At 41.2% G+C, this 24654-nt stretch overlaps 1 protein-coding gene across 1 annotated transcript in view; it reads left to right on the forward strand.

Annotated features, from left to right (window-relative positions):
- Positions 1–24654, forward strand: part of DIP2B (disco interacting protein 2 homolog B) — a 191547-nt gene that overhangs the window by 92630 nt on the left and 74263 nt on the right. Inside the window, exon 2 of the mRNA XM_073669027.1 lies at positions 3176–3247. Within this exon, the coding sequence (XP_073525128.1) occupies positions 3176–3247 (72 nt within the window). The remainder of the gene's footprint in view (positions 1–3175; positions 3248–24654) is intronic.

A 24654-nucleotide genomic window follows, 5' to 3' on the forward strand; every position in this document is an offset into this window, starting at 1 on the left:
TGTTTTATGACCACACATTGATCTGTTTGTGATGCTGTTCTCCCCGTTAGTAGTGGATCCACATATTGCTTCTACCTTTGTGCTGTGTAGCTTTGCATTGGGTTAGATTTCCACTTGTCATAGACAGTAGATAGCAGTCAGATAGGAAATCTATAAAGATAGCTGTCTGCTGTCACTTGGCTGACCGAGAAGGCACGAGATAAGCGTCTGTCAGACACCTCTCATCTCTAGGGAAATGGTGTGATTGGACCATGCAATCCAGGCTTTCTGGTCAGTGATAGCAGATGGGCTTCATAGACGTCTTATTAGTGACATCTAATGTTCTTGCAATGTTTGATGCACTTTCCAAGGATCATCCGCTTGAACACCCACCTTCCCTTTACGGCGATATGTTGTTAAGAGAAAACTTGGTGCACAAATGTCAACTCTCCCTATCTGCGAGAGCAGAAGTCACACATTTTATCAGGAGAAAAGACTGATTGATGAGGTGAAATCATTACCAAGAAGCAGGAATTGAAGGTCCTGTCAGGACAATCATTTACTGAAGGGATATTCGCTGGTGAAGCTGCGGGCAGCCATAGAAATGTTATATAGCAGGTAACGCATGGTCACATCAAAGCCCCCCATAGACTTTCTGGGACCTCGGTAAGGGGGTGTCCTGATGCTTTTCCTTTTTTGCATATGGATGCTTAATGGCAACAGCTTTCTTAGTAATTTACAGATATGTGATACATTGACAGCTCGTCTTAATTTCCTGGGTGTGCACAAAGCATGCGTCCATTACAGTCTGCACAGTGTGAACCCTACCAGACATAATATGCAGCATCAGGCTCCGGAGACTCTGCAGCTGCCCCTAAACCTTACATGGCTGTCAGCTTTTCCTCCAGACTCCATCAAGTGTGTGTTCATATCAATGTAGGAAGATGGGTGTAATTCGCTACCATGCTTCTCCGGCAGCTGCCTTCTTCACCCAGGACCAAATGTGGCATGTTGAAATCCAGTCTGCACATCTGCCATTGAGAGAGATGGAAGACCCTGTGCACACTCATATTCTGACAATCCGCATGAAATCGCTGGGTTTGGCTGCCTTTCATGTAATCTTTATGGTCAGGTTAAATGGGTATCCAGCGCGTCCCACTTCCACGTCGGCAGGTGAGAAGTGTTGCTGATGCACCACCCTGCAGTCGATCGACAGCTCTTGTGCATGCTCAGGAGTAATTGTGTGGCTGCTGATACCTGGCAAGCACTGTCCATGACTGGCAAGTGGCTGTCAATGCTACATCAGCAGCTCCTATCACTGTCCAGTGCTGAAGTGAGGGCTGCTGCATAACCTCTTTAACTTCTTTTTCCCATCTGGTACATTCATGGCATATCCACAGGATAGATGTCGGTCTCATCAATGGGACTCGCATGTATCTCGAGAATGGGGCCTTGACCACTGAGGGTAGAGAAGTGGTCAGAATTGCCTTTCATTTTTATGGGAATACCGATCATCTCTCCACAGAAGCACCTTTTCTTGAGATAATGTGGGACCTGCATATACTATACATTTATGTAATATTCCATGAAGATGCCATAAATGTACGAGATGGGAATCCCAATTTAAGGCCTTCCTTATACAACCTGTTCTTCACACAGTAATACTACCGTATAATAATAATAATCTTTATTTATATAGCGCCAACATATTCCGCAGCGCTTTACAATTCAGAGGTTCATATACAACAGTCATGAGTAACATAGTTATAGATAATACAATAACTAAAGATATGTTGTGTGTGGATTAGGAGCATATTTCCTCTTCAATTTAAATGGGTGAAAACTGCAAAATATTCTCGCAAAATGAACACAAGGGCTTGCCGCAGAAAATGCACAGTGCGTCCTAAACTTTATACGCCCCTGCTTTTCTTCAGCACGTGACCAGAATTTGTGAAATCCCATTCTCCTGCATTGTGGTGTCTGGACCTATGGATCTGGTTACATGTACTGTACCCAGGATCTTGGCACCACATTGGCAATAAATACATTCCTAATGCCACTGCTGAATATGGGATATGTCATGGATCATCACGCGGGAGGCAGAAAGCCCACGGTATCCTGATTCCTGGAGGAGGATGACTTCACTCCCTGGCCATGGATCCCCCTTGTAGCTCATCCCTGGGGGCTGCAGAGTAGCGCCACCCTTCTAGTGTTGAGGAAGTGAGAGTTGATGTCTGGTTACTCACCGCGGACTTCTAATGATGCTATATTCCTCCCACTTATCTGTGTTTTACTATGATAAAAAGCTCAGGAAACCGGAAATGCTGCAGCACCAGTTACCATTCACTCGCTCATTTACTGCTCAAGATCATATCACCCTTTAATCAAATGGTCTTTATCACCTAAATTAATAAGTGATATATTGACGATGGAAATGTAATAAAACAATGTCTCTTTAAATGGCTTTTAAAGGGTTAATGTGTATTAATAAGGATATAAGCTCAATAAGTGGCCCCCTGGATCAGAGGTTCAGGGCCTGGGTGTCGCTTCAGTCCCGGGTTGTGTGTCTCTAAAATCTCAGACTATCAGCAGATCTATGACTTGCTTTTTTATTTTTCTTCTGAGGAGCCTATAGCTGTGTTCATCCTGAGCATTCTGGTTCACAAATAGAATGCCCAAGATCCAAAACTGCAGAAAGTACAGTGACACCAAGGATGAGCGGCGACAGAGAGAACGCAGAGGAAACGTTCTCCATCTCCCCATATGTGTGCAGATTACAGTATTATAGAAGGGATTCCAAGAGTATAAAAAATATAAATGCACTTAGACATTTTTATGCATTGAGATTGATGTTATGCATTGACTTGGGTCCATAGGCGTCTGTTGAAGTTGAAGCTCTTTTAATGTAAACTAGTAAAAAATGTTACTGGAAAGTGCATTTAAGGAGCGCAGCGTGTGCGTGGCCTTGTACGTGAGCGGGCCGCAGATGACCCCATAGTGCACGTGTGTGGTCAGAGCATTTGCACAGGCTGGCAGGCTTCCATCCTATAGTCCATTTACATTGATTTGGATGTCGCGATACGTCTGCTATGGTAATCTTATTTGTATTCTGTGGTTGTGCTGTTTTTTTCCCATGAGTTTGATGGATATTTTACATTGATATGCAATTTACCTACATTCTGTGCTCTGTTTACAGGAGATATTACACAGAAGGGCTATGAGAAGAAAAGGGCAAAAGTCCTGGCTCCTTACATCCCTCAAACCCAAGGTAAGGCTAGAATTCATTTATTGGTATAAAACATCATCACACGGAGTGACCTCTAATTCACCACTGGCTGATAATGAAGGATTTCTCCTTAGCCCCTGACTGAATAGTCAAAAATGTTTTCTGTTTGTGTGTAGTCCTATTTGCATCGAGTTATTTCATACATAATAATCATCCATAAGGAAACATTACCTGTCAAAGCTCCAGCGCATCCTCTCTGTCGCGCCGGCGCCTCCTCTCTGCCGCGCCTCCGCTCTGCCGCTCTGGCGCCTCCTTGTCTGTAGCACTGTCGACGTGATGTCGCTGCTGCCGCCAAACAGAGACCAGGGCAATGGTGGAGATAGAACGCTGAACCCGGAGAAGGAAAGTAAAGCTTAATTTGTTTTATTACTTCAGGTAGAAGTTTGCTGAAAGCAGGCAACCTCTTTAAAGTGGTTTTGTCACCATATATCACAATACAAACTATATATTGTACATTATTAAATAGATGTTGATCCAGAAAAGATTAATGTTATTTTTTTGTAATTCCAAGTCAGAATGGCTGGAGTCCAACAGAAGCAGGAAAATGCTCATGAATCCAAATGTATTCCGTTTCCACCAGCCACCTGACTGACAGCTGCGGCTTGTACTGAGCAGGGTGAGATCTTTGCAGCAGGAGGGACGTTGAGAGACTGTCAGTCATGCTGAGAGATTAAAATTAAACTTTGAAAAGTGATTGCACAGCCATTCTGACATGGATATTTAAAATAAATACACCAACATTGTCAGGTCTAAGACATCTATTTAGCAATGAGTGCTTGTATTATAAAATGTATCCTTCGGAGACAAAACAGGTCTAATAAATATAATGACCTCATGAGAAAGTGTTTTTGCACATAGTAATGTCACAGTATATGATGGATGTACATAGTGGTGTCACTACTAAAGCATGCACAAGGTAATGTCTCAATTCAGAAATAAAAAAAAGAACCTGGTGGCCTTCTCTGGACCTATCGCCTGGGTGTGATTGCCACCTCTGCCCCCTACCTTCCTGGTGTTGAGAGGAGGGAAGCCTGAGGCAGATGTGGTCCACCTTTGATCTCCGCACCCCTGGGGCTCTATTTAGTAGGGGGCCATAGGTTCCCTGACCTAAAAGGGAAGTTCACATTGTGGATTAACAAATTGCTACTTAAGGTATTTTTAGTTGTGGAATTGCCCTTCCCTTCTATAGTTCAGCTTCTTCATTTCTATAAACCTTGGAATACAGCCAGGAGCAAGAGAACAGATAACTACTGGAAATGTTAACCCTGAATCCGTGCTCCAGCGGCTGGGAGCCGTCTCCATTTTTATAGAGCTAGTGCATGTCATCTATACAGTAGGTTTATACATTGGTTATTGCATGCCATGATATATTGATTTTTACTAGGTTATTTGTATGTTTATTTGCAATAATTGAGTTAATAACCAAATTTTACTGGTCATAGATAATTGACCACGGCAAACTTTTTTTTAAATATGGGAAAACTTGTTGGGTAGGGAGCATAAATAGAAAGATACCCAATACAAACTATTCTATTTATGTCAATGTTTTAGGATTTTGTGCTTATAGCGATTTGGGATGTTGGTGACATGGTCTGATCAGTGGGGTCAGACTGTAGCAGACCCTGCTAGGCCTCTGCTCTGGGATTAGGGAGCTGTGGTTAGAATTGCAGCCTATTCATAGTGGGGGTGAAGCGTACCTGTATTCAGCACTGTGCCCCACTGATCAGATTGAATCCTATCAGTATATCCTTGGCATAAAAATAAACCTCCGAGCCCTGATTCATCATTGAATTTGTGGGCTCATGCAGAGGACTGTATTTTAGGTCTGAGTGCGATCTGACAAAACATCGGATTGCAATGGAACCAATGTTATTCCATGAGAGATTCCATGAGATTCCGTCTCAGTCCAAGGAAAAAATTGCAGCGTGGATCTGATTTTATTGGATTGCACTTAGCCATGCAAGTCAGTGAGTCCGTGGAAAACATAGGACTGACCTCGGATGACATCTAAGTGCAGTCCAACTTTCACGGACTGATAGAATGGAAAAGATGGAGAATTTTTTCACATCTTCTCCTGATCCAAGAAAATTGGATCACACTATGGTCACACTCTGATCAGAGTGGGATTAGCATAATCGGCCCGATTCTCTGGGATGTGACCCTAGACTAACAGTGACTTGTTATTTGCATTTCATTCATTTATTTATTTATTTATTTATTTTGCTTTTCTTATCCAGCGGTTTAGCCTAATTCATCACTTGTGACTTTTCGAAATGTCGTAATTTTTTTCTGCACTTGTATTCCAGTACCCCAGTGGACTAAAAAAAAAAAATCTTCCGCCTTTAATTTTCACCCAGTTGAAGACAAATATGTGACATTTTAAAAGATCATTTGACTTTTTTGTCTTCATAAAGGCACAAAAAAAGGTAAAAGGCAAGAAAAAAGAGTTTAGTTGATTTTACACAAAATTCACCAACACCGTTACGCAATTTTGTAGAATGTGTTATGAGATATTACAGCGAATGTCACAAAAAATAAAAAGCGATGAATCAGAGCTTGGTGGTGTCTGTCTCCGGTGGGCTTGCTCCTTCCATGATACTGTTAGCGTGCATGCTAGATATAGGAAGAGAAGGACATTTGCATGGTAAAGGGCTCAACATTCGATTGTGTATTTGCATGTGGCTCACTCTGATTGTGATGTATGTAAACTCTGACTGTGTAAGGAGCGGCCATGTTATTTCTGGGGTCACCGGTGTGTACGGAGCATTGCAGGGAGGCGTTATCTGCTCTTCTACGTGCTGATCCTTGCTAGTTTAATGGGCCGAAATCCATTGTCCACATATACATCATCCGCTATTCACTGGCTTCCTGGTTTTTAGACTATAAATGTACAGGTATTTGTAATCCTATTTGCCACTTCCCTTCGGCTATTCAGCATATGGTGGGAAGAGCTATTTATATGTCTTAAAAATAGAATTTGTTGGATACATTTCCTTCCATTAACCTCTGTGCATCTAAAGCCGTTTTCTTGGCATCCAGTCTTCAGTGCACCTTTATAACTCTTGATGGTGTTGTCTACGGTCACCAACCACTTGAATGTAGATTTTGGGGAACATCTGTTCTTTCATACTATTGCTTTACACTTCAGCTCTTCTCTCCAGCTTCTCCATTGGTGGAGCCCATCCATATTTTTCACCAGTAGGACGATGATTTGCCTTGTGATTTCCATAGCAATGATATGGTGGAAGCAGCAGATCTTCTAGTCCCAATAGCCAACAAGAGAAGTTGCGGCATCCATGACTCTGCTTTGGATGGCAGATTTATTTGAGAGTTCTATATCTTCTTTTAAATGGTGCAAGAAAGGGGCGGTGGCTGTCTTCCCCTTCGCTGGAATCTTAAGACCTCTACATTTGACATTGCTGTAAATCAGCTTCATGTCCTGGGGCCAGTGGTGAAGTCTCCTGGTGCAGCTCATCTGTGTTATCACGGCTCAAATATGTCCTCGTTCTTGGAAGTCCTCGCAGGGACAGAATACCGGAGCGGCTGTAGTCATGGAAATCTGCCTGCGAGGATCGGAATAATGTTCATGGGGGGATTTATCATAACTAATGCCGGGGAAAGTGGAGGTGTCTCCATGATCCCCCGTGGGAAGGCAGCTGTGACTGACGGCTGCACTCCCACACTGAACCGCGAGATCAGAGGGACTTCCAACCTGAAACATCCCGCATACATATAATGCTGATCTGGGTGCTTAGAGGGATCGTTCATCTAAAAAAAAATAATAATTTTTGAATAACATAATAAAAAATTTTGAGTTAATAGAGCCGAAATGGTGAAACTAGAAGGAGTGTTTTTAAAGGGGATGTCCAACTCTGGGCAAAACTTTGGCAAACCCAACAGGGGTGATACTGCAATTAGGAGAACTAGAGCATTTCTGTTCTGAAAACTCACACCCCGGGGGCAGGTTCACACCAGCATAAAAAAATTGTCCAGGGTTTCCTCCAGAAAACTCAAAACAATTTTTCCTCCCTTGTCATCCATATACAATCTGTTTTCTTTTGTTTTTCTTTTTTACAGCAGCAGCTATTAATCATTTACAAGACCATTTACAGTTTCCTATGTTACAGAATTGCAATGTATCCTTAAAAATCGGATTTTATACTGTGCCTCCGAATGTGCCTCCGAAACTAGTGCATGCTGCGCTTTTTTATAACCATGAAAAAAAAATATTTACTGCATCATTGAATAAAATTGGTCTGAGTGTGCAATCTGTGATTTTCTTTCCATGGGGAGAGCTGTTTGAGCACTTAACGCCTCATTTACATATGAATGAACATGCTAATTTCTCAGGAATGCAGCAACAGATAGGAGATATAAAGGTGTTGGATTTACATTTCAAAGACCTGTATACCCATATGAGGGTTGATCTTACTGACAGATCAGAAGATAATTTTAGTGAGGATCTGACACCATTTGAATGTACTTTGCTTCTTTTTTTTCTCCTTTAGGCTAAGTGCCCACGATGCAGAAATGCTGCAGATTTTTTCCGCTTCTCCCTGGCAGGAAAAACGCATGTGGATTTTACATGTGTTTTTCCTGCCAGGTAGAAGTGTTTGTCAAGCGTTTTTGCATGCATTCCTGCATGCGGGTTATCAAGCGCTTTTCCAAGCGATTTTAGCATCCACTCCTGAGAAAAAATACTGACCAAATACTGACCAAATACTGATAGTGGGGCCAGGGCCTAAAAGCCATTTCTGCTGCATAAAATAGCATCGATCCGCACATCAGAATTCAGTGTATCCCTACTATACTGGTCAAGGAAATGCTGCAAACAAAAGGGACAGATTCTAAAGGGTTATCCACAGGTTAGGGGGGATAACTACAGATTTCTTGGGAGACCCTAAGAACAGAGCTGTGATCCCTGGCACCAGGCTCTATAGAGCACTGTCATCAATGCTCTGCCTCCGCTCCATTCAGTTTCTATATATTTATCTCCAGCAATCACCTAAACAATGAATGGAGAGGAGGCAGATTCCAGAGCCTCCTCCTCAGGATCACTGGGGATCCCAGCAGTTGGATCCTAAGGATAGCGGATAACTGGGTAGTTTCCTGCACAACCAACTGGATAACAAATGTAAGTTTATTGAATCAAGTTAAGTCATCCTATGACTAAGGGCGTCCTAATACACCAGAAACGCGTCAGGTGTTCTGCTTTTTAACTTTTGATGGACTTTTAGCTTGATTCAATAAACTTACATTTTTTATCCAGTCAGTTGTGTCGGAAACTACCCTGATTTTTCCCGCTGTCATCTGCAATCACCGGCAGGTATGGCACCCACTGGTTTCTAATCACCGCTACGGATTCATCTATGTGAACAGCTCTAACCCTCCCCCTCTCCCTCCCAGCTCCTTCTATATTGAGAATACCCCTTTATTATTATCAGAGTTTTCTGGGATTTTGCTTCACATGACCGATCCTTAGGGTCACCAAGGTCACAGGTCCACTATATGGGAAAGGCCATCGATACAGTAGAAAAAAAAGGGTACGTTGGGGCAATCCACCCGACAGTACACTCTTTTGGCTTCCATCGAGAGAATTGATCCCTATGGATACATTTTACTTACTCTGGAAGAATATTCCATCATTTCGGGCCTGTAAGCACACCATGCGTCCCTGTACTACTCTTGGAGTGCTACCGCACTGCCATGTGCATGATGCCTTACACTGAAATATGTATATACAGAGGGCGTTAAACACAATCACGCATTCACAGTCGTCATTTGGCACGACTCTGTGATATCGGGACTGTCTGTGGCCTTGGTCTATCGTAAGGTGCATAGAATAGAGGTCCATGGTAAATATGACCTGCATATATGTAGTGTGCACATGGACGTATCCTCGCTGCCCGTAGAGGAGATGAAGAAGCTGACTTCTGCCTTGGAGGTCACACCGGGGCTGAGCACTTCCCTCCAGCGTCACAGATTACTTCTAGCCACTGATTTGTGCCAGGCCTGTTTCTCACCACCGCATGATAGGGTGTCATTGATAGTGGCTGTCGCTGGCCTCGCTCACAAAGCCTTTTCACCTGGAAATCCCTGATCCAGGAGGTCACCGCCATGCCGCATCACTGTGACACTGGGCCATTCTGAGCTCCGGCTCGTCCGTCATTTAGAGGAACTCTCTCCTATGCAAAGACATTTCCTGCTGTAGATTATTTGAAAAGTAGTTAATCATACGTTTTTCTTTATAACGAAATTCTCATTCACAAAGCAATTTCAGTGAACCTGCCCATTAATGCACCATGTACTTGTATCAGCCGGAGCATGACTAGGTGGGGTTCACATGCAGCTGATTGTGCTCTTCCTACCACAGGCTATGTATGTAAAGTAGCTTGCCCTTCCTCCATGTAGATTTGGGTGAGTGCATTCTGGGTTAAGATTCTTTATAAATTCTGAGAAATCCTGCTGCCATGGAACAATAAAACTGTTATTCTGCCACCTTGTGGCCACATGGTGTGAGTGATTCATAATATTGTAGCAATAAAAGAAAATAAAGGAAAGTCTTTGTGTTCATTGCAGCCTGCACCACACCCCACAGCTTTGCTGTTTCTTCTCTAAACCCTGATGTGGATTCAGTGGTTAAGAAAAAAAGAAGTGCGGCCTGTAATTCTCACCTTCTATTAGCTCTGGCTTCTATGGAGTTTAGTTTGAAGTTTGTTTTATGAAGAACTAAAGCTGCAAGTTTGACTTTGACGCACATTTGTGATACTGTTATTAGCAGATCTATAAAAGTTTATGGTGTACCTTCCATTTGATCATACCTAAAGGAGCTTACGTTGTGCTCCACTTGTGGGAATAAAGCCTAATTATTGTATAGAGCAAAAATTTGGAACTTTTTAATGTACTTTGTTGAATTCCTTTACTCTTTTCAAGCTCTCTGCTTGCTGTCAGTGAAAGGTAACAAACGTGCTTTCTTACTGTGGCTGAAAACATATCCATTTTCACGGTGGATAGCTTAGGACTGCGTTTCCAGGGTAGTCAGTCCATTATGAGCTCCTTTTCCCATACAGACCTCTTTGTCCTGATCTGCTACAATGTTTCAGTGTAGATAAATCGTACGGTATGTCTAAAGCCTGTAATACTAATCCCCCCAAAAAAATAATCAGTCTTGCTTATCTCTTGCCGCTCCATTGATGCCTTTCTGCCTCTGTCCCAGTCTTTATTGATGTGGTTGCAGCGGTCATGTGACCACTGCAGCCAATCACTGGGCTCATCAGTCATGCCAATGTAGATGGCACAAAAGCAATGAGTTAAGTGACTGGCTGCAGCTGTCTCTTGCTGTAGTTATGTAACAGTTACAGCAGTTGTATTTTTTCATAGCGTAGATTTGAACCTGCACCAAAATCTGCCTAAAATAAGACACAAATCCCATTAACTGCTTATAGCCCATACTAGATACAGAGTATTAGCTGGCTACTATTTTTCTTCCTCTGGATATAAATAAGAATATTTGTTTCTATTCAAGAAAGTTATCATAAGGAATGTTGGGTTAATTTTGGTTTCCCTTTTTTCCTCTATAAACATTCATCCATCAGGTAACATGAATGATTTCCTTATTAGTTACAATCTGCAGATATTTACCGCACGCTGCTTACAGTAATGCTCAGTGTTTGCTTTACTGCTGGTAACTCGCTGGGGTATTTTCTTCCTTTTTCTTGTATCAATATTTGCTTATGATGCAAGCGTTAGTGGTTTTTCAGCCTTCCTACCACCTATTATCATGTTGTCCAAGGATGCAGAAATGTTATATCTTCCAAAATATACAAGAGTGGAACAGAGCAAAACCAAAGAAATGAGCCGGAACACATGTTGGTGTGAGTGCAGTATGTAGGGGCACATTCACACTGTGGCCATTCAACAGACAAAACCTAGGATAAAAACAAAATGAGCAAATAGTAAATAGTATAATGCGTGTAAATGAAATAAGGAATGTAGTTGACACCATTTTGATTAAAAAAAAGCAAAAAAGCCATCCTACCACGACAAGGTGCACCCAATCAGGATGGACCATAAATCTTGTAGTTCACTTCTCTGTGTGTCAATGACCTCAAAATAAATGTGGGCATGAATGGTTTCCTTATTTGTTACAATCTGTACATACCGCACACTGGTTATAGTAATGTCCCGTACCTGCGCTTCTGTATCCGACTGATGGCCTCATAATGCAGGTTCTAAGCCCTTATTGAGGAGGCTCACAAAAATAATGTATGTTTGTTGTGTACATACTCTCACTACTTTCCTCCTTACCAAAGTCATTGATGTCTGGAAATTATCCTAAAGGTCATTACTTTAGATTTCCAGAATTTGAGAACAAGGGGGGGGAAGTATCTCAGCGTAATCCCAACATCGAAAAGTTATGACCTATAGACAGGCCAGATGATGACCTGCAGACCTAGGGGGTCCGATCCCAGGGCTGTCAGCCCACCACTGATCAGCAAATTTCAAGTATGATTTCCAAAGGTAGGGATAATGTTTTAAAGCTAGGAAGTAACAAAAGTATAAAAAAAAAAAAAAAAAACTACACGCCAAGGACATCTTATTTTTTTTTTTTTTGCTTTTGCTTTTTTATCTTATTTCTTTCAATTATTACTTGGACATTTCCAAATTTAAAAAATAAATGTTGACTTTGTCCCAGGGATCACCAATTCCAGTGTTATCTTGTGTATGAATATAAAACAATGATCTGCAGCAGGAGCCTCCCCCCTCTCCCTTGTTTTCAGAATGATCAAAAATCACTTAGCAGAAGTAGAAGAAATCATCTGCAGATTAACCCCTGTGTTCTCTGCTGGTTTCATGCAGGAAATCCTGCAGACTAGCAAACAGTGAGAGGGAAGATTATGTCCTGTTTAGTCATTTTTAGTTCTTTTTTTCCACCCCCTTATAGGTATAACAGGTGGGAGATGCGTTTTGGAAAAAAAGACGTTTTCTTTCTAACAGCGTGTTTCATTCAGCGGCTCTACCATCATGTGATCTTATCAGTTCATTCACGCTATGTAAAGCAAATGGTAATCATCATAAAGGATGAACAGTTGCTTTATGGCTATGTGCCCACGATGCGGAAATGCTCTGGATTTTTTTCTGAGCGTTTCTGCATCTCCCTGGCAGAAAAAACGCATGCAGATTGTACATGCGGATTGTACATGAGTTTTTCCTGCCAGGGACATGCGGATGTGAAGCGTTCTTCACTTGCATTTCCGCATGTGGGTTGACCAGCGCTTTCCAGGCGATTTTAGCATCACTTGGAAAGTGCTTGACAACTTGGTCACACTATATAAATCCATGCAAACGGCATAGATTTATATAGTGTGACCGTAAAAGAATGGTAAAAAATAAAAAAATAAATCTATACTTACCTTCTGATGGCCCCCACAGTCTTGCTTCACTCCGTCCTGGCTGCCGGCAGCTTGCGGTACACTACACTGAAGGACCTGCCGTCACATGACTATGACTTCAGCGCAGGTCCTTTAGTCTACCATGAGCTGCCGGCAAGTGAAGACAAGGACATCGGGGGCCATCAGAAGGTAAATATAATATTTATTTTTCATTTTATTCTTTTTTTTTTTTTTTTTTACAGGTTCTATGGTACCCGGGTCCAGAGGAGAGTCTCCTGTCCTCCACACCCGGGTACCATCTTCACATTGAAACGCGTGGAATGCGCATCTACATATACAGTGATGAGTAATCCAAGCGATTCAATGCAAGTCAATGGCGGCGAAAACGCAGCGCTTCCGCAAAATAATTGGTAGTGCTGCGTTTTTTTCCGCAATGATAATCCACAGCGAAAATTTCCGCAGCATGTGCACAGCACGTGCGGATTATCATTGGGGAACATGGCAGGCCTTCTATCATGCGTTTCTGTAGCATTTTTTCCTCTGCGGAAACGGTTAAAAAACGCATCATGGGCAAACAGCCTATGTCTGAAGGAAATTATCCGTGCCATGCTGATAATGTTGTTTAAGGACTGGAACACTCCGGCTATTACCATCTTGCGGATTAGGCTGTTGTGGTACCCTTCTTGTAATCTGCTTCTTGTATTTGGCTTGATAAGTGTCAATGGATTTATTAGACACAGAGCTTTCTGGAGATAATTCTCTGCAGGTTCCAGGCTACAATCACCTTGAACGCGTTGAAACAACTTTGCATTGAGCCTTGATTAAAGAAGATCTCCTACCGAAAATACTCAACTATCGCTGTCTTTTCCAGTTTCCAGCGCAGCTCCGCTCCTCTTCTCATTCATGTGACTTCATTTCCGACTCACTGGATCACACTGGGGTTTGTGTGTGATCCGGAAGTGCCATGTTAAATATTTTAAATCACTATTTGTAAGCCAAAACCAGGAGTGGGTCAAAAATACATAAGTGGTGACGTGTTTCTATTATACTTTTCCTCTGATTGTTCCACTCCTGATTTTGACTTATAAATACTGATGTAAAATACTGACCAAATACTGAACTTGTGAACATGGCCTTAAAATGTGAGTCTCTGGCGTATAAGAACAAGGCTTCATAGACTTACATTGTAACTGCGACTTTCAGCACATAAACGCCAGCGTAATCTGATGAATTGGACTCAAGGTCACATAACTCAGAAGAGGACTAGATCGGCGCTGGGAACAGTGGAAGACAGCGATTAAGTATTTTAATACAACTACACTGCACACATATTTGGAAAGGTTTAGAGGATATAATTTTTGTTGGGAGTGCTTCTTTAAAAACCTATTTGTGTTCTGTGTATGTTGCTCTCATGCAGATCTGTGTGCACCTGATTATTGCTGCTTGTAGTTACAGACTAAGAACAAACCCTATATGTAGTCTGATCCTGTGGACGTGTTTCACTCTGTTTCTTGCTAACTACCGTACTTCTCAACATCAGAAGTTAGTTGGTCAGTGTTGGTCATGGTTCACATTACACTTGTAAACTACCTTCATAGAAGTGAAAATATCTATATGGCCCCAAGCATTTTATTTTAGCATATTCTGGGCCGATATACAGCCATATATCTTATTTTTACTGTGAAAAGACTCAGTTGTAGACAGTGGATATATAGAGGCATACGTTGCAGCCTTCGGTCTGAAGTATGTATCTAGAAAGTCTTGATCACACAACTTACGGCAGGTTATGTTTCCTCGTGGAGACTTGTGTTTTCTACTAATAATTCTATATTACTGTTAGAATCCATACACTGGGATATATTTATCAAAACTGTCTATTTCTTAATCTTCAAACCGCTATAAAGATTAGATGGCTGTCGGCTGAACGATGGTTGAGCTGATCATTAGTCCGGCAGCCATCTCGGCCGGCTCTCTCATACGGAGGAGCACTAGTTTGGCCAAGTGTTCTTTATAAGAAAGCCACCACCAGACATCTCTGGGAGAACAATACGGTTGTCAGTGCGAAATCGGACATGCTGGATCAATATTTCCCCCAACATTAAATTGTCCGGGTTCCTATGCACATTAGACTGTCGGCCGTACCCATCCTTAGCGATGAGCTTGGCCAATGTTAGTTTAATGTGTTTGGGGGGTTTAAACTTGACAGTATTAATTAAAATGTGCCACATATATTCATATATTTGTTCTGTTTGATAAATCTATCTAATAATAAGGCTGTCCAGTCTAAGTTTACACCACCTATTAGTTGGATTACTTTGTGCCAGAAATGTGCGCCGCAGTTCTGTGCCATTTTTTGGCCATCATGTCATATGTTAAGGTACGCCCTTCTCAGTGTGGCCACGAACTCTAGTTGGAAAAGTTGTAAGAAAGTGTCTAAACACACCATAAATATGGTGCAAGTCATTAAAGACATTTACTTTGCACAAACTACGCCAGAATTGTGGCACATTTGGCTTGATAAGTATTCCATTGTGTATGTGCCCGCTCTCCCTTCTTCAGTAGTCACATACACCAGACCAGGAGCAGTGTTGGCTTTTATTCACACACAGCAGAGAATGTTCACTGTGAACTTCGCTGCAAAGCATTGCAATTGGTGAAATACTTTACCTTTTTTCCCCATTGGGTTAATTGTTGTAAACTGCTATGGAATTTTTATTTGACCATTTGAGACAATTCTTTGAGAAATTTGTAAGTGAGAACTACAGGACATTTATAATAAAACCAAAGACAGAAACGTAATACTCAAATACCCTACAATAAATAGCAATAGTGCATGAAAATAATATAGGATACTTAGTTAACATAATTTTGATCAAAATAATTTGAAAAGCCATCCTACCATGTCATGGTGACCCTATTCGGGACATTTATGATGGCCTGGGAAAAAATTGTCTCGAACTGACTGTCATGGAGCGACACTCCTGCATGTATGTTTCTGTTCCTGTTTAACAGGAGTATAGAGAACAGAACCAGTTAATTAGAATTGGACCATACAAGCTACTTTTCTTGTAAGATATGGATGGCCCAGCAACAGTATCGGCTAGTGTGTAGATTACATGGGAGAATAAAAGTGTACGTGTGCTTTAAGATCATCGGTGATCCATGGCATGCACAGGAAGAACAACCACTGACGGATTGGTGATAACTTGATTTTATTCTACATCCCATTTATTTTTTGCTGCCAGACTATTTGTATACAGAATAATAAACCCGATATTCCTAAGTGAGAATGACCCGTCAGCCCATCGCGGTGGCTGCACAGCTCCTCATCACCTTCTGATTTGCTAAACTAATTTGATTTCTAGCTGAGAAAAGAAGTTCATTTCTGGGTCAGACCGTATGGTGTGTGTAATCCGTTAATACATAAATACTAAGATTTAGAATAGGGTTATAAAAGTAGCATTTAATGGTGTATTGGTATGTGGAGTGTAGAAACTGAACTCAGACCGACTGCTGCGCCGCTACTTTGCTTTTTTGGAAATGTTGATTTGTTATAATCCAGAAAGTTTTATAATCCCACACTGCTCGCAGAACACAAAATTGCAGAGAAAAATGTCATTTCACAAGAAACCAGACACATTGGGAGATTCATGATTTTTTATTTTATTTTGTATTTTTTTGTGAAGCGTCTACATTTATAGGCAGACTTCACTCATGTTTTATTTGACCTATACGTAGTTTTATAAAAATTTTCAAAAGTAAAATTTATATACACTCTCTCATATTCACTTGGGTCTGTTCTGGACAGGAAGTAGCTGTCTGAGTAACTGGGTGCCTGGCCGGGGCCCGGTGCCCGGCTGGGGGCCTGGTGCCCGGCTGGGGGCCTGGCGTGGCAGAGCTGCGTGAGCGGCTTTCCGATGTGCGCAGCCATCGTCCTGGAGCTGTGATCTACAGGAAAATGGCCGTCCGAGCTACAAGTCTGTACATGCTCCGGCTCGGACGGCCATTTTCCCGTAGATCACAGCTTCAGGAAGATGGCCGAGTACATCGGAAAGCCACGCACCGCTCACCAGCCCCCAGCCAGACACAGGCCCCCAGCAACTCACCTCTTCTACTGCTGCCACCGCTGGGTTCCTGAAAGAGGGAGGGAACGGAGGGCTCTGCGATCCCGCTCCACCACCACCACAACTATAAGGTACGCAACTATCTACGTTCGGACCATAAGACGCACCCCCCCCCCAATTTTCCTCCCAAATTTGGGGTGCATCCAAAACATACGGGTATATATGAGAAGAAATCCCTGAAAATGTGCTTGATAGCGGTGTGGCTGCTGTTACTGAAGAATACTGCCAATGTGTGTTTCTTTAAAATGGGTGACCACAGTGTTCAGATTGTCAGCTCCGCAATCAGTATCCAAGAAAGCACAGGCCTTGCACTAAAATGAGCCTAGCTTGAGACCACGTTCACAAGTTTAGTATTTTACATCAGTATTTTTAAGCCAAAACCATGAGAGGAACAATCAGAGGAAACGTATAATAGAAACACGTCTCCACTTCTGTATTCTTCACCCACTCCTGGTCTTGGCTTACAAATACTGATGTAAAATACTGAACGTGTAAACGTGGCTTTAGTTTAAAAATCTAGTGGATATGCACATTAAGTGCTTGAAGCACCACAGGCGGAGCCATGTGGTCTGCGCACCCTTTCTCCAGCAGTTTTGCCTTGTAACTCCGCCCCTGCTGCATTGATTGACAGCCTTGAGCTTGGATGTGAAGCTGTGAGTGTAATTGTGCTTTGGGCTGCATGGCCCCCAACGTTACTCCGAGCCCCTCCGTTACACATATGACCATGAAGAATGTTGTCTCCCAAACATTCCAGCAGTTTGTCTCGTTTAGTATAACTTTGGTATGGATTTCGGAGTGGACAGGCTCCCTTGTATAGGATTTAAAAAAAAATGCATTTTACAATTTTTTTTCCTGTTGAGTTCAGTGGAGAACAAAATGTAATGTAGAGTATTGCATGTAAATACCTATCACCTCTACATGTGGATGTAAGATGGCTAGTATTCCAGGAGCCTGTGTTGGAGCGACTTTCTGTGGACAGACACATAATTATTTTGCAATTTCTACCCTAGTCCGATGCTTTGGAAGTGCTATAATTTACGGCATAGCTTTCTTATTGAGCTCTTCAGATATGTTACAATTAGAGCCATATTACACTGTGGGTATTTCTTGCCATATGGTACTTTCAGAAAAAAAAGACATAAATTTTCATGTCACTAGTGTTTTGTGCAATGCGTATAATAGCTGTAGGACGTCTTGGAGCGTCCCAGCAGAATACTTACATTTTGCTTCTAGCAGCTCTGTGCAGAAAACCATGTAATGAATCCCATACTTCATAAGGCCTTACTACGAGACATATTGGCTGTTTCACCCCCTGCGTGCCATCCTGTCCACTCGCCATCCAGAAATAAATTCTCTATAGTGAAATCATGTAACCTTTTTTGGGTTCTCACTCGGAGCATCTGGAGTTAGTCTTCTCCTGCACAATGATCTAATTGTAATCCTCATGGGGCAGCTTCTGATCGGTTAGCTTGTCATCACACTCGCGATAGAAAGCAGTGAATCTGTTTTATAGTCCCTTCCAAATCATCCAACTTGTGCAATTGATATAACCAGGAGACTGGGGAGCAGCCTGCGGTGCTCACATTCTCAACCGATTGTGTAACCGCGCTTGTAATATTCTGCTAGTTTTGCAAGAATTTAAATGATTACTAAGGTTGATGAATAGCCCGTCATAGCAATAGGTATTTAAAAGCCATTCTATAATTCTGTATATATCCAATATTTATAAAGTCTCGTTGTCCAAGTAGAGATGACCAAATATTTTGAAATTCAAATTTGCCAGGTTCGGCGATTTTTTTTTTATTTTTTTTTTATTTTTGCAAATCACAGGTACTCCAATTGCCTTGAAAGTTTGCGAGGTTTCCCAGGACTGTATCCATCCCCTTTCAATGTCTTTAACACAAGCCTAGCTTTTGTACTGTCAAAGTGACCTTATTATAGAAACTGATGATAACCTGGTAGTAACAAACAGCCCATTTAATAGCACAGCATACTGACACACTGTTCATAATTTTACACATTAAAAAAATGGTCCAAAAATTATCACTCTTCGTCATTAGGCAGACTGTTCTTTGCAAAACACTGACTCAAACTGGCATTGTCACTGTCAGAGGTAACCTCATTCTGTTATGACTGAGTCAAGTGATGTGCTATATACTCCATAACACCCTCTGCTTCCTCCCCCTGATACTCTTGCCAGAGACCAAGGAGGCCAACTGTTGTTTGGTGGCTGCTTGGATGGCTGGTGCCAGAGGTGGTGGTGGTGCTCCTGTTACTTCTAGTACCTTCCAAATTCTTAGCCATGGTATGTTGTTTTTGTGTTTTTTGTGTTTTGCTTTGACACTACCCCGTCCATTGCTACTTTTTCTTTTAACATACACTACTGTTCAAAAGTTTGGGGTCATTTAGAAATTTCATTATTTTTTAAAGAAAAGCACATTTTTTTTCAATGAAGCCAACAGTAAATGAATCAGAAATACACTCTATACATTGTTAATGTGGTAAATGACTATTTTAGCTGCAAACGTCTTGTTTTTATTGCAATATCTACATAGGTATATAGAGACCCATTTCCAGCAACCACCACTCCAGTGTTTTAATGGTACATTGTGTTTGCTAACTGTGTAAGAAGGCTAATGGATGTTTAGAAAATCCTAGAAAACCCTTGCACAAGTATGTTAGCCCTGCTGAAAATGGTTTGGCTGATTTGAGAAGCTATAAAATTGACCTTCCTTTGAGCTAGTTGAGAATCTGGAGCATTACATTTGTTTGTTCTATGAAACTCTCAAAATGACCAGAAAAAGAGAACTTTCATGTGAAACTCGACAGTCTATTCTTGTTCTTAGAAATGAAGGCTATTCCATGCGAGAAATTGCCAATAAACTGAAGATTTCCTACAATGGTGTGTACTACTCCCTTCAGAGGAGAGCACAAACAGGCTCTAACCAGAGTAGAAAGAGAATTGGGAGACCCCGCTGCACAACTGAGCAACAAGACAAGTACATTAGAGTCTCTAGTTTGAAAAATCGACGCTTCACAGCTCCTCAACTGGCAGCTTCATTAAATAGCACACGCAAAACGCCAGTGTCAAAGTCTACAGTGAAGAGGCGACTCCGGAATGCTGGCCTTCAGGGCAAAGTGACAAAGACAAAGCCATATCTGAGACTGGCTAATAAAAGGAAAAGATTAATATGGGCAAAAGAACACAGACATTGGACAGAGGCAGATTGGAAAAAAGTTTTATGGACAAACGAATCAAAGTTTGAGGAGTTTGGATCACACAGAAGAACATTTGTGAGACGCAGAACAACTGAAAAGATGCTGCCAAGTGTGGTGGAGGTAATGTGATGGTCTGGGGTTGCTTTGGTGCTGGTAAAGTGGGAGATTTGTACAAGGTAAATGGGATTTTGAATAAGGAAGGCTATCACTCCATTTTGCAACGCCATACCCTGTGGACAGCGCTTGATTGGAGCCAATTTCATCCTACAACAGGACAATGAACAAAAAGCACACCTCCAAATTCTGCATGAACTATTTAGGGAAGAAGCAGGCAGCTGGTATTCGATCTGTAATGGAGTGGCCAGCATAGTCACCAGATCTCACCCCTATTGAGCTGTTGTGGAAGCAGCTTGACTGTATGGTATGCAAAAAGTGCCCATCAAGCCAATCCAACTTGTGGGAGGGGCTTCAGGAAGCATGGGGGTAAATTTCTCAAGATTACCTCAGCAAATTAACAGCTAGAATGCCAAAGGTCTGCAATGCTGTAATTGCTGCAAAGGGAGCATTCTGTGACGAAAGCAAAGTTTGAAGGAGAAAATTATTCTTTCAAATAAAAATCATTATTTCTAACCTTGTCAATGTCTGGACTATATTTTCTAATTATTTTGCAACTCATTTGATAAATAAAAGTATGAGTTTTCATGGAAAACACAAAATTGTCTGGGTGACCCCAAACTTTTGAACGGTAGTATACATTTTGTACAACACTATATTAAAGTTTTGACAATCTTTTCAACCCTTGCCAAAAAGGACCTAATAAGTAATGCAATATAGGTAGGTACACGTACAGAAAGGAAAAAAGGGCAGCAGGCCACAGGATATCTATGGAATGTACAGTTGTCAAATTGGACTAGTAAAACAGGTGTGCCAAAATAGACAAAAGCAAGCACCTGACTAGTAAAACAAATGTGCAAAGGAAAGAGTTACAATATGCACACTTTGTGAGGTAGACAGTCACAAATAAATGTCTGGATATTGGGGAATTTTCTTTTGTATTTAAAAAAAAATAATATTCCCGCCCCATCACAAAAAACGATTGCACAAGAAATTAAAAAATGAAGTACAGTCATTTATGACAAGCACAATGTCTGACACTGATTTCAGATTTTTTTCTGTTGAAACTATTGTGTTGCCTAACTTCTGCTTTCTAGTGCATGAAGAAAGGAAGACAAAATGTGTAGTTGTAATTCAAATGCAGCACAACAGATGCCAGCTGCACCACATCACTGATCAGTCATGATGTGTCTGGCACTGCACCTAGTACCGCTCATGTTAATCTCCTCCCCATATTATTGGAATCTTTGTATTATTTGAACACTACTACTCTCATCTTCAGTGCTGCAGTTACTCAACAACTTACTGTCTGGAATATTTGTCTAATGTTTTACGGTTTTCTCTTCCTATCTTTATTGCTGAGCTGTGAGCTCTGATGTCCTCTTATTATCCTAAAATCACCCTAAAATAAATGCTGCGTTCCCTGCCTCGGCTTTTATACAACCTATTGTAATAGTCCTCCTTAATTGCTTTACCATGTGATTTGATAACATTATGGGGAAGCCCGCATGGTCGCACTTGAGGTTCTGTGACTGATGCAGTCCTCTGCATTGTGAAGATTGGTGGTCGACATTTTTTGGGGGGTTTCTCCCAAATTGCCCGTTGTTTGAGCTAAAGTCTCATTTTATGAAAGTTGCAGGTCCTGATGAATTCAATTTGTGTCTAATTGATTCAATCATCTCGTACCAATGCAAGGCATGGAGCATTAAACCTCAACTAGATCTTTAAATTATTATTTTATTAACTTTATAATTGTTTATATCTTCTAGGAAAATGGTGACAGCCACAGCTTTGAACATGAAAGAAATTTCCTTGAGGTGGTTACTTCTGTTCTTCTCCCAGAGGCACGGCTCCCGATCTGTCTCCAGCTATAAACCGTAGCTTTCAGATTGACCCTCAAGGAAATTCCTTTAAGGAATATTCGCCTTCCCATAATTTAATTACATGGGCTGTGTCCTTCTACACATTTTTAAAGTGTTTCTGTCACCAGATTTCTGGATGCAAACTATATACAGTATTAAAGAGGTCTATTAGACCTGATAAGGCTAGTGTACAATTCATGTCAAAATGGTTGTATAATCCTGTTTGAAAGTTTATAAATTGCTCGCATTTAAAGGAGCATAAGCCATACCGACACAGACTTAAAAAGTAAGTAATAATGTCCAAGAAATCTTTTTAATAGTGTTTGCAGTTTGTGTTGAGAAATCTGGTGATAGATCCCCTTTAATGATATGATATTTTGTTATTGTCCTGGGTTAATAACCCTGCCATGCCGTTTTTAGTAAATATATGTACTGCAGGTGAAATAAGTATTGAACACATCATCAATTTTCTAAGTAAATATATTTCTAAAGGTGCTATTGACATGAAATGCTCACGAGATGTCCGTAACAACCATCCAATCCTCACAGGCAAAGAAATCAAACCATAGATGTCCATAAATTAAGTTATGTGTAATAATGAGAAATGACACAGTTAAAAATTATTGCACTTGCTGAAATGTATATAATACTTTATACATTGGGGAAACCTGGTCTTGGCTGGTATATGGTAAAATGATGTTCTTTCCACTTCTGGATTATGGCCCCAACGGTGCTCACTAGAACCTTCAGTAGTTTAGAAACTCTTCTGTAACCAGTGCTATCAGTATGTTTTGCAACAATAAGGTTGCGAAGGTCTTTAGACAGCTCACTGGTTTAACCCATTATGAGATGTTTATTGTGGGGCACCTTGATAATGAGACACCTTTTTGTAGATCATCAGGTGAACCAGCTGATGCTATTTTTTCACTAAGTGGCAGGATTTCTTTCTAATTACAGACAGATTTCAGCTGGTGTCATGACTTTCCATGGCTTTTTGCACTTCTTTCTTCATGTGTTCAATACTTTTTCATTGTTTAGTTTCTCATTATTACACATAACTCAATTTATGATTATAATTAGATTTCTCTGCCTATGTGGATTGGATGGGTTGCAGGTGAGAATTTCATGTCAATAGCACCTTTAGAAATAGATTTACTTAGAAAATTGGTGACTTGTTGAATACTTATTTCACCCGCTGTATGTAATTTGATCAGATATGCTAAGTTGGATGCCTAGCGTGGCCGAGCGGCTCAGTGCACCAATTCACTCTCTGCTTTTGCATGCCTCCGCCTTCTTCTCTGTTGATTGACAGTGGCTGTTAGCTTGGAATAAGTGGTTATGCCAGCGATGTCAGTCAAAACCTGTGAAAAGGACGACTTACTGTGCTGCAACGCCCAGGCTGCACGTTTATTAACATATTTGATCAAACTACATTCACTGGAGGACAAAGGAAATGTTTAGAAAACTATGGCCCCAATTCATTTACATTTTTTTCAAGTCACTTTCCCTTTTTGTTTTTTGGTATTAGTTGCCGTTTTTGGAGCCAAACTCATCAAAATGGCTCACACAATTTATGAAGTTAGCTCAAAGTATATTTTTTTTTGTTGAACTGCCACTGTGCATTTTAGTCGCAAAAATTGGGCCAAAATGCTGGTGTACATCGAGGGCAGACTGGAGTAAAATTGCGCCAAATCTTGCGACTTTAAAACACGTCACAATTGAATCGGGTGAAAACCTCTACAGACACTAAACTCTGCCCACAAAGTGGAAAACAAAAAAAAATTAAGGAGAACACAGAATAATGAATTGGGTGCAAACAAAAAAAGGCACAAAACACACAAAAGTAGACAAAAAACAGGTTCAAAAACAAGTTCAAAGGCAATGATGAATCAGGGCATAAAATGTATATATATTTTTTTATATAGGGAGTATATCTCCTACAAGGCAGTAGGCTTACTTTACACAACCAATTTTGGGTGAACTGGTCCCTATAAATTACTTAGTATTTCTAGGGACATCCTGCTACTAAGTGAAATGTTTTTTTTTGCGTCATTTACCAGTTTTAGATACTTCCTCTTGAGGTTTTTTTCTCTCTGCTAGAAAACAATCTCTGCCCTGTATAGTCATGGCCAAAAGTTATGAGACGGACACCGTGTGGTTTTCACAAAATTTGCTGCTTTTAGATTTTTTTTTTAAAGTCTGATGTTTCCATGGTTACTGTTCTACAATTCTCAGCGTTTCATACGTTTTTAAACTTTTATTTACAAACATATCAAGTTTATGTCGAGACTCAGGGCTCGATTCATCGAAGCTTTTAGCTTTGACAAGTCACATCATTTTGGTGCAAGTGGCGGCTGCATTAAAACGATGACACTGTTGGCGTTCTCACGCCATTTTCGCTCAGTTTTGACAAAGAGGGTGGAGTTGGGGTGCGGCGACTGCCGCTCGTCAATTTTATGAAGAGGGGCAGCTTTCACTACGCCACATATCTTACTCCTGCAGGGACTGGAGTAGGATTGGTGGCGAGATGCACACAGAGGTGTACATTACTCGTCCAGCACTCCTCCTCCATACTCCTCTTCATGAATCAGGAGGATCTGACTTTAGCTGGCCTCCTCATCAAGACGAGCATGAATCAGTGGCCATTATTAGTGTTCTGTGCTGTGCTCTCACTTCTT

This window comes from Phyllobates terribilis, unplaced genomic scaffold, assembly GCF_046119375.1.
Source record: "Phyllobates terribilis strain yellow unplaced genomic scaffold, ASM4611937v1 Scaffold_2__4_contigs__length_985480577, whole genome shotgun sequence".
In the NCBI taxonomy this organism is placed as follows: domain Eukaryota; kingdom Metazoa; phylum Chordata; class Amphibia; order Anura; family Dendrobatidae; genus Phyllobates; species Phyllobates terribilis.